General features: G+C 39.7%; 2 protein-coding genes and 2 non-coding genes across 4 annotated transcripts; all 4 read right to left on the reverse strand.

Annotated features, from left to right (window-relative positions):
• Positions 1 to 454: 454 nt before the first annotated feature.
• On the reverse strand, positions 455 to 4,781 carry RPS3A (ribosomal protein S3A). The gene is made up of 6 exons (XM_040472504.1): positions 4,651 to 4,781; positions 3,731 to 3,834; positions 3,167 to 3,354; positions 1,478 to 1,686; positions 791 to 900; positions 455 to 627 (listed from the first exon to the last, which is right to left on the reverse strand). Exons 1-6 carry the CDS (start codon positions 4,710 to 4,712, stop codon positions 506 to 508), a joined length of 795 nt encoding a protein of 264 aa, XP_040328438.1. The 5' UTR covers positions 4,713 to 4,781; the 3' UTR covers positions 455 to 505.
• On the reverse strand, positions 1,107 to 1,180 carry LOC121040428 (small nucleolar RNA SNORD73). The gene has a single exon (XR_005795288.1). It is a non-coding gene; the product is annotated as a small nucleolar RNA SNORD73 (small nucleolar RNA).
• LOC121040425 (small nucleolar RNA SNORD73) lies at positions 2,408 to 2,480 on the reverse strand. Its single transcript, XR_005795283.1, has one exon. It is a non-coding gene; the product is annotated as a small nucleolar RNA SNORD73 (small nucleolar RNA).
• A 6,403-nt stretch (positions 4,782 to 11,184) lies between the features above and the next one.
• On the reverse strand, positions 11,185 to 14,179 carry LOC121036105 (high mobility group nucleosome-binding domain-containing protein 4-like). Its single transcript, XM_040484258.1, has 2 exons — positions 14,127 to 14,179; positions 11,185 to 11,581 (listed from the first exon to the last, which is right to left on the reverse strand). Exons 1-2 carry the CDS (start codon positions 14,177 to 14,179, stop codon positions 11,284 to 11,286), a joined length of 351 nt encoding a protein of 116 aa, XP_040340192.1. The 3' UTR covers positions 11,185 to 11,283.
• Positions 14,180 to 16,917: the final 2,738 nt, after the last annotated feature.

Genomic DNA, 16,917 nt, shown 5'->3' on the forward strand with positions numbered 1-16,917 from the left:
CGGGTCATGATCCCAGGGTCCTGGGATCAAGCACCACCATCAGGCTCTGGGCTGAGCATGGTGCCTGCTTGGGATTCTCTCTCTGCCCCTCTCCCCTGCTTGCCTGTATGCTCTAAAATAAAAAAACATTTAGAAAAAGCAAGTTTTCAGGTCTCATCCTACAACTACTGAATAAGAAATTCTGGGGGCAGGGCCCTACCATATTTTAACAAGCCTTTTAGATGGTTCAAGAACCATTTAAAAACACAGGCCATACAGAAAAAAGATTTCATTAACCATCCATAGCACTACCATCCAGATCATTACAGCTTGAAATAGATGACTACCCTTTTACAGCTATTTAGTAACTAAGCAATAGATAAAATCCATGAACGCTTCAGAAGAGTTCACATCACTATCAGTTCAAAACATCTGATTCACCAAGTGTGTATTACTCAAAAATAATGATCAGAAATTAAACATCACAAATAAGATTTTTTATTTGTCACCATTAAATGTCTGAATTTTAAACAGATTCTTGGACTGGTGGCTCATATCCATCAGCTCGCTCAACTTTAGCACCAGTCTCATCCCCAGTAGCTTTTCCAGAACTGCTACCTTCACCATGAAGCTCCATGAGCTTTCCCACTAAAAGAAAGAAAGAAAATGTTATAGCATACCACTGTCTTAAAACAATGGTCCTCAAAACTATATAACCACAATGGGGTGGGGAGCCATCATCTGGCCTCAAAAAACAAGACACCAATGTACTCTGTTCACACAATTTCTTTCTTTACGAATTTTCACTTACATTCAAACTTGGGCTTCTTCAGCATTTTTACTTTTCTAACGAAAACATCATGAAGTGGATAAATAGACTGACAAGCCTTCTCTATGTCTTTTCCGATGCTGTCTGGAATCCTGCAAAACAGTAATGACAGAAAAGAATAAACCTATACATTATTATACCCACCTCATTTAATCCACTTAAATCCTCTTGTAAGAGTCTATTATTGCCCCTTTACAGGTGGACGTTAAATGATCCAAATTATACAGCTATTTAAATGCAAAGTTAGCATTTGAGCCTTCTGCTTTTTTTGTTCCACCCGCTTAGCCAACTGCATGGGAACATCAGAAAAATGTTTTAACAGTTTTATCAGTGAACATCATCTGGGACCGAAACATTTTGTCATCATCTATTCCCATACATCATTGACTGCAAAGTTTTGTCTTATTCAGTTTATTTTCTAATTAAGGCAACGGCATTTCTTTTGCTTCAAGTCTCACCATCTGCCATGAGACTGCTTGATCCATAAGGATGAAGAAACCAAATCACATTTACTTAGCACTTACATTTCATTTCAAGGGATTTAGCTAGACAGTTTCACAGACAGGATTAAAACATAGGTTTGACTCTACCTAGTTTCATATGCTTTCCTTCATCTGAGGGATAACCAGAGATTCAGGGTTATGTTGTATAATGAAAAGAAACACTTACAATTTATTGACAACTTCTTTCAAGTCATTTGTCTGCACCTCTCGGGTCATGATTTCCATCATCTTTTTCCGAATTTGGCGGACCTGTTGGTGCTGAGCATAAGAGGTCTTCCGAATCTGATTGTTGCGTTTTTTAGTAAAACCAACACAAAAGAGACGAAGCAAATACCCATCGGTAGTTTTGACATCAACGTGAGCTTCAATCATGGTCTAGAGAAAAAAAGATATTGTACCAAGTTCAATTTAAAGCCCTCAATTTCTAATATAAAAAAACTAGAGGATCAAGTACTTATTTTATAATATGAAGTATAACATAAACTACATGCCTAATTTACAGAATTAACTTCCCTGAAGTAAACTTACCAACAGTTACTCCAAATGTTACTATCCTTCATATCTAATTAAATACCAAGTCCTCCCAACTCTCCTTCTCATCCCCATGTAACACTTCTATCCCCATCTCAACAGCACCCAGCACTCCTATACCTTTTATGTATGCATGCCAGCCTTTTAACAGCCTACCCTTCCCACCCATCAGCCCTTCCCACCCAGTGGAACAACTCTGCAAGATGAGAAAATAGGTTCGAAGACACTCTACAATATGGACATCTACACTTACTCCTCCTTTTTAAAAAAATGTGTTTGAATAGGTTAAATATTGCTATTAACACTAAATATCTGTATTTTTAAATGTCCTTCCTGTCCCAAACTAGAGCCATGCTGAGGATTAGATATTCAATTTCACAACTAAAATGTAATTAAAAATCTGTTAACTATTCATATCACTCCACAAAGTTAAAAAACGAAAACTACCTTAGGTAGCAACAAAAACTGAATTACCTCCTTGCAATTTGTAAATTAGTTTAATAATACACTTCTAGCAAAAATACCTTAAAATATCTCCAGAAATTCAACCATAAAATCCTTGGGGAATGTCAGAAATAAATCTAACAGTATAATCAGTATGTATAATTTGGGACCAAAACATTTTGTCATCATTCATTCCCATAAACAAAATATCCCAAAACTGAATGGTTAGCCAGACACATCTGAACCAACGTAGTTATTTCCTGTAATAACAATATTGACCAGATGGTTTGTGTCAAGCTCTTTGCTTAAGCATGTTTACATGGCTTTTATTTCACCTTAACCCCAAGAAGTGATACTCTTACCTGCATTTTAGATAAAGAAATCAAGGTTTGGCAAAGCTTTAAGTTGCTTGCCAAAGAGAACACGGCTGGGAAATGGAGCAAAGACTCCAACCTCACACCAGAGGCTCTGCCACTCTTATCATGCTACATTACAAGAGAAACAAATGCACCAATGAACCTTTTCACTATAAAATTCACTAGATTTTGAGTTTCAAAGATATGCTAAAGACAGACAAAACTGAAAACCTGCACGTAGACATACCCCAACCAACAATCCACGCAGCAGAAAAACTAACTCTGATAACCCAGTACTAAACCTTGAGAATAAATCTTGAACTCCATTTAAACAAGAAGATGATGGCTTGCTCACAGCTTTGCTCAAATTCAGGAGTGCCACTTCCGGAGTCAGAACTCAGTAAAGACAAGAAAACATCAAGAATTTAAAATGAAACTTACTTCAATTTCATGGTCATTATAACATCACATCCTTGGCCACGCATGCCACAGCACCAAGCACTCTGAGGAATTTTTGTTCTCACCTGCCATTTTTTGACCATGGAGCACATTTTGTCCCGGGTAAGATCCATGCCATGGAAATTAGTCAGGCAGTTTTTGCCCTGAACATCTTCAGTAATTAGCTTGAATTTCCTAAATGCAACTTCATCATTCTGCAAATCAGCCAGGCTTACTTCAAACACACGACCCTTAAGGCCATCAGATGCGATTTCTATAAAACAAAAATTGTCATATCATTAACGTTAGGAACCACATAAAGTCAAGCCAACGAAGAAATGTTCATGCATAAAATTGAACTGAGAAATCAGAAAATTTATGGTACGTTACAAAAACCCTAACTTTTGTTAACCAAATCCATTTGAACACCAATGACCTGACTATGCTCATTAGAAGCTCAAACTACCCAGGCACGTTTTCTTAATGATTCTAAAAGCACCACCTTTCTTCTACAAGTGTCACACCAAACACAAGCACCAACAGTGGCCAAAGCTGCAACCAAGAACTGACATTTCCTTAAGTTCTCCCACCACAGGACCACCAGCAGACCTTAAGTAAAGAAAAATACAAAACAAGCATAAAATACTCACTGGTTCCTTGAGTTCTCGTGACTAGTGTTTTTCCAATATTTCTTATATTAAACATTGCTGGTGCTTTTACATCATACCAATCTTTCTTTGAAAATGGATCAACCCTGTAATTTAAAAAACATTTACATTAAGTCTTACCGTAAATCACGTTAATTCTTACTAAGTTTTTATTTTTAAACCGATTCCTCATTCTAAGGATTGTAAAAGGCTAATAACTAGCACGTAAGCAACTGGAGTATGTAAGACTCTAGTTCTCAGTGAGGTGAGGGGCGCACATACAAACCTATCTCTTCCCCACGATGTCTGCTTCATTGTACACACACCGGACACCTTGAAAAAACTATGCCATAAACATACACACTCCCCACCATCGGTTTTTCCACTACATAAGCAGCACTGCTTCAGAATAACATGCAGGTCTCTTGAACCACTGCCTTTGAATAACATGCACGTCTCCTGAACTTCACTGGTGCATGAAAACTCCTACTGGTAACTCAGAATCTTCAGGGACTCACGCGAGCTCTTAGGAACTCCAAGGTCCCACCTGCCCCAGAGAGAGGAAGGGGCGCGCGGTCCTGGGCAAACAAGAATGACTTCCTCAACTCATATAAGTAGCATCGCTTTCCCGTGGAATTTACAAAGCCAGGGAGCACGCAATACCGAACACGCCAGTCCCGAGTAGCGACGCCAATTTGGCTCACAGGAGTGCGCACAAGACCACCAAGGCTAAAGGAAAGGAACCTGCCCGCGGCGACACAGAAAACCCAGATCCACCAGGCCACCGTTCGAAGGTTCCCAACCAGGCACGGCGCGCAATCCAACTGGCATCCTCGCCATCCGGCACACGCCGCCATCCAGAACCCGCCCGCCGACACCAGAAGAACGCCAAAAAGCTGGGGGCCAAAACAGAAGCCACTTACACTTTCTTCTTGGCTCCCTTTTTGCCGCCTTTCGTAAGGCGCTTGTTCTTGCCTACCGCCATGGCGCTGCTCAGGGAGCCAAAAGGGCGGAAGTGTAACTCGCGCGAGAACTTAGGCGTACGGGGCTAGGCGTGCCATCTACGTGACCTTCGATATTGCGTTTTTCCGGCCCCTAGAGTATCGCGACAACAGAAAGAGGAACTCCTCAGATTGCAGCTGCGACAGCGTCCTCTAGTGTGTGGAGACTGCACAGCACGAGCGGCGTGCACTGCCCTCTCGGTTCTGCGCTGGGGAGGCGCGGGCGCTGGCGGCCTGAGGTGCACCGTGGGGGTTGCCAGTGGTTTCCGTGGCTCTGGAGCCCGGAAGTAAGTGGAAGGAAACAGCCTCTCCATATTGTTAAAAGCGAACTTACCAGTTCACCTGGTTTTTTTGGAGGGTATGGGACTTGGAATCAGACAGCAGATCCAGTTTCAAATGCTAGTTTCAATATTTAGCCTGGTGACTTGTCTACCTTCAGTTTCCTCGTATTTAAAAGGACATAGTAATGTAGTCTGCCTCACAAGATTGTAAGTAGGATTAAATAAGTATAATAGGAAAAGATAGGATATGGAGCTATGATAGGAAAAGATAGGATTCAGTAAGCAGAACGGAAGAGGAAGAGGCTAAGGCTTGACGGTCCCCGGGTGGGGAAAAAGACATTTTAAAACATTTCTTCCAGCAATGTACAACCTGGAGCAAACTCCCTCAGGAGTAAAGTTCCTCTTGAGAATGTAGCAGACACCACCCACTCCCCCTCAGGTACCCCTCAGGAATTTGACAAAAGACCTGACTAAAACTGCGTAGTAGACCTTAAAACCAAGGTGTGGCCATAGACCACCCCTGGCTTAATGGAAAAGAACCAATCAAAAAGGAATGACTAGGTATTCAGATTTATCAGGCCAATAAGGGTAGCGAACCTGAGAAGAGACGAGGGGTAAGGAAAGGGGGCCAGGATCAAAACCCTATAGAACAAAGGCCCTTACCTGTAGTCAACGGGCATTCGCTTTGAAATGCCCGTCTTAAACTTTTGCCTGCTGCTCATTTTATTTTGTGTCCACCTCTTCGAGGCGATGAGACCATGAATCCCAGGTATTGAGGTTAAAAATCCTGCAACGTAGGTGCTAGTGATGTTACGCATGTTGATACGGGGTGCTGGTTGGTGGGGAATGTCATTGGCGAACATCAAGTTACACACGTATACTTTTCTATAGGTTTATTATACATGGATAGGAGGTTACTATGATTGTTTCCCTGAGGAAGTATGGTTCCTCGTGTCCCCAGATATTTTAAGTTTTCAAGAAAAGCTGGAAATTGACAAGATTTTCCATTTTTGCAACTGATGCAAAAAACAAAACACAACACCTTTTTTTTTTTTTTTTTTTTTTTTTTTTTAATTGTAGGGGTTTAGCAAAATACATCCTGGTTAGATGTGGCCCGAAAGCTTCAAGTGTGCAGCCCCCTGGAAGCCTGGCCCATACAAGCTTGGTACTCAGCCAGAGGTATGTTGACATCTCTTAACGTCCCCTCTGACAAAAACTGCTGTGACCTTGGGGTACCTGGATGGCTTAGTCTGTTGAGCATCAGACTCTTGATATCTGCTCAGGTCATGATCTCACAGTCATGGGATGGAACCCCTCATCCATGCTTGGGATTCTCTCTCTCCCTCTTTCTCTGCCCCTCCGCTGCTTGCATTCTCTCTCAAAATAAATAAATAAACATTTTTAAAAAATTCTCTCCCTCTGCCCCTTCTCTACTTTCTCTCTAAAAAATAGAAGTAAAAAGAATTTATAAAGTTCCCTAGACTAAACAGCTTTCTCCTCCATTCATTCCTTTTCCCTCAGCAGCAAGCAAATACTTGTGCCTTTTCAAAACAGCTCAGCTTCACTTCTTTCAGTAAGAGATTGAATTCCCAAACAAACAGGCTTTCCTTCAGCGCTGCTCCCAGAAGACGTAGCACTACCTAACTTCTCAGAATTCTGGATTAAATGTGCTCCTTTTTCACTGTAAGCAGGGTGCACACAGTGCAGTTACTTGTGCACGGTTACTTCTGTTACTTGTGCCCCCTTCTCCTAGCACATCCTAGGCCCTCAGAATATTTGTTGGATACTCAAATAAGGGGTTGATGATATCAGTGGTGTTCCCAGTCTTTTGGACTCTGTGGATCAATCCAGATTCTCAAAATAATTTTGGAATCAGAACTGCAATTTTAAATTTTCACCAAGCTGTTAAAGACAAAAGACAACTGCCATTTACTATCAGCATCACTTCATTTTAAATTATTTTGACCTGCAAAATAAAAATAAGATACCCTCTAAAAAGTCAATTCTTTTAAATCAGTCAACTTTATGAAAACATGCTTAGAACTTATTTTTCTTGTCTCACTGCAGACTAGTGAAAACTAGTGACCAGTGAAAATCAATGAGTCCTTTTAAATATACTATTAAGTCTAATAAACTCTCTTTATTAATTCTATACTTTTAGTAAATTTGACTAAGTTTACTTCATAGTTGGCAGTTCACTAGTTTGAAACCTTCCCGGTGGAAAATGTTATAGTAGGCTACCTACTCCAGAATAAAAACCAAACTTGTCTTCTTCCTGGTCTGATTCCTCTTTCTGCCCAAGGGTAAAAAAGCCACAGAGGAGGTGTTAATGAAGTCAGTTGCATCTAGTTTCTTCTAGTAACACCAGCACCTAAGGGATTTGTCAGAGGTACGTATTTGAATCCTTAACTATGCTTTGTAATAAAAGCTTTTTTTAAAAAAATGATGTTCCTTGACATTGTTACATTAAATGGTACAATTATCGGTTTTATTTTAATTATGTTGAATAAAAGACAGCACAGGACGTGTGAAATCAGGTTATTGGGTCTAAACCATCTGAGAATTTCAAAATTCAGATAAAATGGAACAGAAAGATGTCAGAAGACATCAAATCTAGTAAAGTGTCAAATTGTTTCATTAATTTTCTTTTCATCTGTGACTGAACTATTAAATTGATCTAATGATTTTTAAATTTTGATTACTGTCTTTTATTTCTAAAAGGTTAATTTAGTTCTTTTTCAATTTACGTCACTTTGTAGCTTCTTATTCTTTGCAGGCATCTTCAACGTAGATTTAAATCCAGTAAGTGTAAGTGTTTTCAGTCACCATATGATAGATAATCCAGTATCTGAAGTCTATCGGTCTGTTTCTATTGTCTTTTTCTGCTGGCTCTCTGCATAGAGTGTAGTTCCCTTGAGTTTCTAGTTGTCTTTGTGTACTGGTCATTGCATTTGAAAACTAATATTTGTGGGAATAATTTGAGGCCTATGATGAAGATACCCTCTTTCAGAAAGGATATGCATATCCTTCTGCCAGAGTCCTCCAGGCATTTAAACCAGCTTTTTTGACTTAAGGCTTCCTGGGCAACTCAGGAGGTAAAAACCCAGCTATAATTCCTTGTAGATGTCCTACTAGATTCAGCTCTTAATGGTTTAGCTCTTTGAGGTCACAGTATGTTGAGGGGAGAATCTCCTATTAGACTTCACACATTCTGTGGACCCTGGGATTGGATTTATGTCTCTGTTACCCAGGGTGGCTGTCAAAGTAAATGTTTCAGTTTCCTGGAACTGAGAAATATGTTTAGCTTGTTATTTGTTTATCTTGTTTATTTCTCCCCCCCCCCCCCCGTTTGAACAAGTAATTCCCTATTAAAAGGAATAGCATTTTAATAGAGTTTTGGTTTGTGAGCTTGGGGAATAGTGGGTCATTTATTTAAAATGGTTAGAAATTTCTTCCATAGATGAAGAAATTTGAGGAAATCTTTCTTTGTTATCCTAAATTTTAAAAGTCTCCATTCTGTTCATCTTGATAAAATAAATGCAAATTTGTTTCTTTTTATTGATGACATTATCTTAAATGCTTAAATATTACTAAATCCTAACCAGATTGCAGTGAAACTGGTGCTCTCTCGTTCATACTTGTTGGTATTTTACAGTTATAAGCCATTTGAAAAGTCATTTGTCAATGTGATTCAAAAGCCCTCAGTGTCCTGGAAATATATCATAAGGAAATAATTCAAAACTGGGAAAAACCTATATGTGTAAAGATTTTATTCAGAGTCTTAATCATAAAATTAGATGATTAGAAATAACCTAAATGCTTTAAAATAAGAAAACAGTTATGTAAATTATGATACATCCATTTGCTATATTGTTATGCAGCCATTATAAATCATAAGTATGAACATCGTTTAGACAAGTGGAAAATGCTTATGATCAAGTGGCAATGCAGGATACAAAATTTATGTACATCTTGACTATAACTATGTAAAAGGCAAAAGAAAGTAAAAAAAAAAAAAAAGACATCAAATACAAAAAAACTTACCAACTTAAAATTTCCCAAGTTATTTGGTGAGCCCATCTATATCAGACTCAGGAAATTAACATAGTTGTACTAAAGTGGCACTACTTTTTTCTTCTGTGTTTGTCAAGTTTCCTATGACATTAAGTATAAAATGAATAATTTAAAAATAGGTATAAAAATAACATGTTGGTGGGGCACCTGTCTGACTCAGTCAGTAGAGTATACAACATTTAATCTCAGGGTCATGAGTTCAAGCCCCACATTGGGTATGGAGCCTATTTTAAAAAAATTAAAAAATAGTAACATTGGTGATGGTTGCACAACTATGAATTTACTAAAAAAAATTAATTGTATATCTTAAACGGGGAATTTTATAGTATGAGAGTTGTATCTGAAAAAGCTGCTGTTAAAAAATTAAAAATATAATTTCTAAAGTGAATATTATTTTTTTAAAGGTTTTATTTTTAAGTGATCTCCATACCAAACATGGGGCTTGAACTCTTAATCCCAAGATCTAGAGTCACATGCTCTACTGATTGAGCCAGTCAGGTGCTCCTAAAGTGAACATTATTTATGAAATATCCCAGTGTTTGCTTTTTTTGAAGTTTTTAATTTGCCAATCCTGTAGTCTTATAGTTTTTCTTTTCTTTTCTTTTCTTTTTTTGAGAAAATTATAAAACTTTATTGAGAGGTATTTGAAAAGGCAAAATAAATAGAGCTATATCATGTCCATGAATTAGAAGACTCAACCTTGTAATTACTCTATAAATTCAATACAAATCCAATAAGAATTCCAACATTTTTGTTTTGTTTTAGAACTTGTCAATCTAATTCTAAAAGTTGTACATTAGAGCAAATGGCTAAGAATAGCTAAGGTATTCCTAAGTAAGAAAAATTTGATGATTTTTTTGGAGCTGGAGGTAGGATTTGCCCTGAGATATCAAAGCCATTTTCTAGGGGTGCCTGGGTGGCTCAGTCGGTTAGGTGTCTGACCTCAGCTCAGGTCATGATCTCACAGTTCATGAGTTCAAGCCCTTGGAATTCTCTCTCTGTTCCTCTCTCTCTGCTCCTCCCTCACTTGTACTTTCTCTCTCTCAAAATAAACAAATAAACTTAAAAAAAACAATAGAGACCATTTTCTAAAGTTATACAGGATGGTATAGTATTGTCCCAAGGTTAGACAAATTGGCCAGTGAGTCAGAATAGAAACCATCAACAGATACACACACACACACACACACACACACACACACACACACAGACTTCATTTATGAAAGATCTGGTGTTAGAGATAAGTGGGGAAATAATTAACTACCCAGCAAATGGTGCTGGGATAACCACCACTTATCCATATGGGGAAAGTATTAAACTTCTATCTCATATTTTTCACAAACATCAGGGAAGACTAAAGACAAATGTGAAAAGCAAAACTATAAAATGTTTACAATTCAGTAAAGAATATCTCTATGACTTTGGGTAGGAAATGAACTCCCTATCACCAACCTAATTTATATTCAGCTTTATAAGATACTTTTCAAAACCTGTTACTTCCAGAAGGACATGGTTGACAAGCCATAACATCTGACATCTTTCAAACTCTGCTCCCCCAAAAGTCAACAGTCTTCTGTTGCTGTTTTGAACAGGCACAGTTCTCAGAAGTGGTGGATATTTCCCATGAGGCATGTAATAAGATCTTTTCACAGGTCAACTCTGACACGAAGGAAACGTACTAAAAACTCCAAGATTATCAATGGGATGATCTGCAAACTACAAACAGGAATCTTGGGTCTTTTGGGCAACACCATCTTGATGTTATCACCCAAAAGCCTGAGTACCTGACACAGGATTTTAGGGGTTCCAAAGCCATATCATAACTACTTCAGGAAGTCAAGCATATGTGCTGATGGCATCAGGAAAGAAGACATGAAGTTTTGCTTCCCTATGCTGTAAGGCTTCTAAGCCAAAGACATGTGTGAATGTCAGAAAATCTCCCCCCGAGAACCAAGAATAATCTTAAAAAAAAAAAAGCAAGGATAGAAGATCGCCCATTTCAATCTGGCTTCTGAGACATTGTATTAGTAGTATTTACACTTTTCACAAAAGACAACAACAATGTGTCTTGTATACTAACAACATCAGTTTGAAAGAAAAAACCAAATTCTACGTTTTCATAAAACCTGACTGAAGAAAAATAGTATTTGAAACAGTAGCACAGAGCACTAGAAGCACAGAGCTATCAAAAACGTACACTTCACTTGGTATTCCCAGTGTGTTCTGCTTTCTGTGACTGGACTGTGGAAGCATCTAGGTTCTTTGCAGCATTGCTCCCATCCTTGCCACCATCTGCTTTCCCCTTTCTCCCTTTGGGCAACTTCTCTCCTTTCTTTACAGCAGACTTTTTACGCCTGGGTTCTGGTTTTGGAGGAGCAGGGTTAGCAGACAACTGTGCCGATCTACTCTGTGGCTCATCCTTCACCTTCACCTTGTCACCTTTAGGATCTCCTTTTGCCTTTCTCTTGGTGCTGGTGGCAGCAGTAGTTGGCAGGTGGCTTTGTCAGTCCAGGGAGAGGGGTGGTGGTTGTCTTCCTCATGCTGCTCCTAGAAAGATTTCTTTAAGAGGGGTGCCTGGGTGGCTCAGTCGGCTGAGAGTCCAATGCTTGATCTCAGCTCAGGTGTTGATTTCAGGGTTGTGAGTTCAAGCCCTGTGCTGGGCCTCACACTGGGTGTGAAACCTACTTAAAAAAAAAAAAAAGACTTAAAAAAAAAAAAAGGAAACTTATCAGGAGACCACCGGCTGACCTTCCAGAGACCCAAGTACCACACCCTCTGAGAGGTGTGGGCTCCCAGCTGCTTTCCACCTCACAGGTGCCTTCAGCTGGGGCAGGGCTGGCATGGGCTATAAGTCTTATAATTAAATATCATTCTCTCTTTGATCCTCCCAGCTCTCTCCCCACTGCTACCAACACAGCTGTCCTTTCTCATATAGAACTTCATTCTCTTTAATACATCTGTGATACTGGGGCGCCTGGGTGGCTCAGTCGGTTAAGTGGCCGACTTTGGCCCAGGTCATGATCCCGCGGTCCGTGAGTTCGAGCCCCGCGTCGGGCTCCGTGCTGACAGCTCAGAGCCTGGAGCCTGTTTCAGATTCTGTCTCTCCCTCTCTCTGACCCTCCCCCGTTCATGCTTTGTCTCTCTCTGTCTCAAAAATAAATAAACGCTAAAAATAAATAAATAAATAAATAAAAATAATACATCTGTGATACTGAGATGTATAATAAGAAATATATATATTTCATCTTCATCTGGGTTGCTGGTACAGATCTCCCAAAACATTTGGAATTTCCTAGGTGATGAGATTAGTAAAGGTGTGTCTCGTTTTGTTTATAGTGACATTTGGAAGCACCTAAGGATAGGGGCTGGTTTCCAGAAAAACCAACCATGTAATTATAAAGTTGGAGTTTTCCATCCCATCCCCCTGACCTTCCTGTAGGGAGATGGGCTGGAGGTTGAGTTCAATCACCAATGGTCAGTAATTGATCATACCTATGTAATGAAGCCTCTTTAAAAACCTAAGATGGCAGGGTTCAGAGAGCTTCCAGGTTTGTGAAGACATGGAGATGTGGGGAGATAGGTATGTTTGGAGAGAGCCTGGAAATTTTACACCCTTTCCCCATACCCTGCCTATGCATCTCCTCCATCTGGCTGTTCTGAGTTATATCCTTTTATAATAAATCAGTAATCTAAATGTAAGTAAAGTTAACTTATTAACTTAGTAAAGCAAGTAAAATGTTTTCTGGAGTTGTGTGAGCCACTCTAGCAAATTTAATTGAACCCAAGGAGGGGGCTTTTGGGAGCTCAGAGCCATAGTCAGCCAGAAACAGGTGACAACCTGGACTTGGCAATTAGCATTTGAAGGGGGGCGGCAGTCTTGAAGGACTGGGCACTTCACCTGTAAGATCTGAATCTATCTATGGGTAGACAGTGTCGGAATTGTGTTCAACTGTAGGACATCCAGCTGGTGTCTGAGAATTGCTTCTTGGTATGCGAATGATCCCCACAGATATTGCAATGGGTTCCAGGATCATTTAACATCACTTTCTCCCAGTGTGTAAACACTTCCTGATCTCATTTCCTTTTCCTCTCAGCTGCAGCTTGTAATTGCCCTTCTGAGCAACAAACTTCCTCACCAAACTCTATACTTCCTTGTAGGCTTACCCCTGTCTGACCCTGCCCAGAAAACCCTAAGCCTAGTTCAGTGCTCTATCTACCTTCTGTGGTTGTATGCATCCCAGTTTTTTCACTCCTCCCTGTATTGACCTTATTCAGTCCCTCCTTCACTGATTCTGGGTTTGATCATGTGACTTGCTTTGGTCAAGGGACATTAGCAACTATGACTCAAGTAATGACTGAAAAAAATGCTGGCACATACAGATCTTGCCGTCTGCTCTTTAGAACAATGAGTTCACTTAGAAGCCTGAGCTAGCTGGCTGGGGAATGAGAGATCTTTTAAAGTAGAAATAAATAGAGCCGAGGTCTCTCCAGAACAACCAGTCTGCCAACTATCAGGTATTTGAATAAGGCAGTTCTAGATCATTTCATCCAACTGAGGTGGCCTAGAACAGAACCACCTGCTGACATTTAGAATCACAAGATATAGGGGCTCCTGGGTAACTCATCAGTTAAGCATCTGACTCTTGGTTTTATAACTCAGGCCACGATCTCATGGTTCATGGATTCAAGCCCTGCGTCAGGCTCACACTGACAGTGCAGAGCCTGCTTGGGATGCTGTCTCTCTGCCCCTCTCCCACTCACGCTCTCTCAAAATAAATTTAAAAACTTTAGAATCATGAGAAATAATACATATTTGTTGTTTTAAGTCATGGAGTGTTGGGAGAATTTGTTTTGCACCAAAAACTGACATGCATTTTCACTAACCTTACATTTACTCTTACGTTCATAGCATGATTAGAAATTATCTAATAGAGATGATCTAATATCTAACAGTTCTAGCCTGTACATTTCAGGCTGGAACTATCAGAAATTAATGGTATCACATCTCACTTGGGTTCTTGGGGTCTCTGTCAGTCGTTTTACCTGTCAGCTACCTTTCCCCTGCCTTTCAGTACCTGACCATTCCCTTCCCTCATCACGCTCCTCCCATCCCCAGTTCAGTCCTATCCCCTATCATTTAAGAAAATGACTTTGTTGCCTGCTTGAGATAATTTGGGGCTTGCAGGCTACAGTGAGGACTCTGGATGTTTTTCTGAATAGGCTAAGAATCCACTGGAGGTTTTGGAGCAGTGGAGGGACACTCTAGCTGTTGTGTGGACAATACAATGTAGTAGAGCAAGAATAGATAAAAAGAGATGGTGGTGGCTTGGTTTAGGGAGATTGAGAAGGAAGTGCAGAGTGTGGAGAGTGGTGGGAACAGGCCCCCATTTATGGAGATTAACATGCAAATAACATCCTCTGCAGTAGTGAAATGCAGTTGTCCTGGGCAAAGGGATACAACTGAAAATTCTGTTTATATTTTGAAGATAAGAACCAACAGAATTTGCTCATCAATTGTTGTGTGGGAAGAAAAAGAGGAATCAAGGATAATCACATTGTATAATAATAATTTTATTAGTTTGGTGCTTAACTATCCTACCCTCTCTGAGCAGAAGGCAGACTCTGTCCTAAGTATCTTTCTTTGTATACTAGTCTTGAGTGAATAAATGAATGACTTAACTAATGGATAAATCCTGGTTAATATTTTTAGGTTAGAGAAGATTACCTATTTTCTTTGAAAAGATTGCTTTCTTCTTGCTTTTCTATCTACAAAGTGAAAATAGTGTATAATAATGAAGTCTCAATGTATTGTAGGTGGGATTATTGAAATGTACTCTACACTAGTGCTTCCCCAAATGCAGTCATCAGAATGATTACCACTCAACAAATATTATCAGTTGGCAATGAGATAAGTTTTTGACAGAATGAAATCAACTGTGTCACTAAACACACTATTCAGCTGGCTTTTCCTTCCATAGTGAAACTTTGTCTCTTAAGGAAGTAGTATGCTGATTTGCATTCTGACGTAAGCTCCGTACCTTGTTGCCAACTGGCACCTTTTGTTACATTACAACCAAGGATCCACTGGATTTTCTGAATCTTATCAAATATTTTATTGGACAGGCCAAACATATTAAAGGCTGGTAAATTTCTTTTATGTATGTATGTATGTGTGTATGTTTATTTTTGAGAGAGAGAAACACAGAGTCCAAAGTATCCAAAGCAGGTTCCAGGCTCTGAACTGTCAGCACAGATCCTGAAGTGGGGCTTGAACCCATAGACCATGAGATCATGACCTGAGCCAAAGTCAGACACTTAACCGACTGAGCCATCCAGGTGCCCCCCCCTGGAAAATTTCTTAATAGTCCCAAAACAATCTGCAGAGTTATATAAAGGGGATGGTGTATTTAAAAATGAGAAAATTATTTTTGAAAGGACTTTAAAGATTTTTGAAAACTTATTTTTAAGTAATGTCTCCACCCAAAGTGGGGCTCAAACTCAAAACCCCAAGATCAAGAGTCATGCTCTGCTGACTGAGCCAGCCAGGTGCCCCAGGACTTTAAGGCATCTAAAGGCAGCAAGGTGTAGTGGAAAGAACATGGATTTTTTACTCAGACCTGGCTTCAAATCACTGCTCTGTCAGCCAGCCAGCATGTGCCTTTATACTGTCTTTGTTTTGTCACAGCTAAGTGGAAACAATACCTACCTCCCTGGGTTATAGCAAAGTTGAAGTGACACAATATGTATTAGAAGCCTAGCACAGGGCTTAGCATGTGAGAGACATTCAGTAACTATTAACTCTCCTTTTCTCTTTTTCTTCAATATAAATATCAGCTGCCCAGTCACACACTCTTGCAATACCGCTCTATCTGTAATCTTGTTAAATTTCAAGTGTGTTCTTGTTGGGGTCATATGCCCTGCTCACATGGTTTATATAGTTTGTTGTGGATGGCAGATACAAGGAAGGAACTTGTTCCAGGAAGCAGAGCAAGAGAGGTGAGTAGGAAAGCTGAGATTACACCTGTACACAGTGATATTAATGTCATTATAAAAATACCGTGGTACAAACTAGATTCCCTATTATCATTGTTAGTACTAAGAAGAGCACACATCCAGAAGACCCCCACTTCTCTTTTTGATACCCACACAATTATTGTTGCTATTTTGAGTGGGAATTGAAACCACTGTAAGAATACAAGTGGTAGAGCTTTCCTTCTGGTCAACAACATTTCACAAAGTGAAAATCGAGGGCTGGTATCTATTATTGTCACTATTTGGTATCCTACAGACCTGGGTTCATTTTCACCTTATCATGTAGTAGTTTGACTTGAGAAAAGTTTTTAATCTTTCTGAATTTGTGTCCTTATTCTATTAGTTGGAAGTTCAATTCAATGCCACCATGTTGCACAACTCCAGAGAGCTCCACTCACATAGATCGCACAGGGAGTTAAGCAACTCTGGTTCAGAAACCATAACAAAGACTTAAATAATAGTGGCATAAACAAGGTAGAAATTAATTTTTTAAGTCTATTTATTTATTTTGAGAGAGAGAGTGAGAGAGCGAGCATGTGAGCAGGGTTGGGGCTGAGAGAGAGGCAGAGAGAGAGAATTTCAAGCAGGCTCCACACTGTCAGTGCAGAGCCTGATGCAAGGCTAGAACTCATGTACCTGGGAGATCATGAGCTGAGCCGAAATGAAGAGCTGGGTGCTTAACCGACTGAGCCACCCAGGCACCACTAGTAGAAATGATTTCTTACTTATGAGAATGTCTCAGTGTATACAGTCCAGGGCTGATGCATAGGCTCCACAGTGTTGGGGACTTAGATTTCAATGC

The sequence above is a fragment of the Herpailurus yagouaroundi genome, unplaced genomic scaffold, assembly GCF_014898765.1.
Source record: "Herpailurus yagouaroundi ecotype Mexico unplaced genomic scaffold, PumYag 28, whole genome shotgun sequence".
In the NCBI taxonomy this organism is placed as follows: Eukaryota; Metazoa; Chordata; class Mammalia; order Carnivora; family Felidae; genus Herpailurus; species Herpailurus yagouaroundi.

Bases quoted from the DNA above. Each gene is read 5' to 3' on its own strand.
- RPS3A (XM_040472504.1), bottom strand. From the start codon at position 4,712: ATGGCGGTAGGCAAGAACAAGCGCCTTACGAAAGGCGGCAAAAAGGGA. The intron at 3,835-4,650 runs GTAAGTGGCTTC...TTTAAATTACAG, and splicing joins AAGGGAGCCAAGAAGAAAGT to GGTTGATCCATTTTCAAAGA. The intron at 628-790 runs GTAAGTGAAAAT...TCTTTCTTTTAG, and splicing joins GAAGAAGCCCAAGTTTGAAT to TGGGAAAGCTCATGGAGCTT.
- LOC121036105 (XM_040484258.1), bottom strand. From the start codon at position 14,179: ATGAGGGAAGGGAATGGTCAGGTACTGAAAGGCAGGGGAAAGGTAGCT. The intron at 11,582-14,126 runs GTAAAACGACTG...GGACTGACAAAG, and splicing joins AGGGGAAAGGTAGCTGACAG to CCACCTGCCAACTACTGCTG.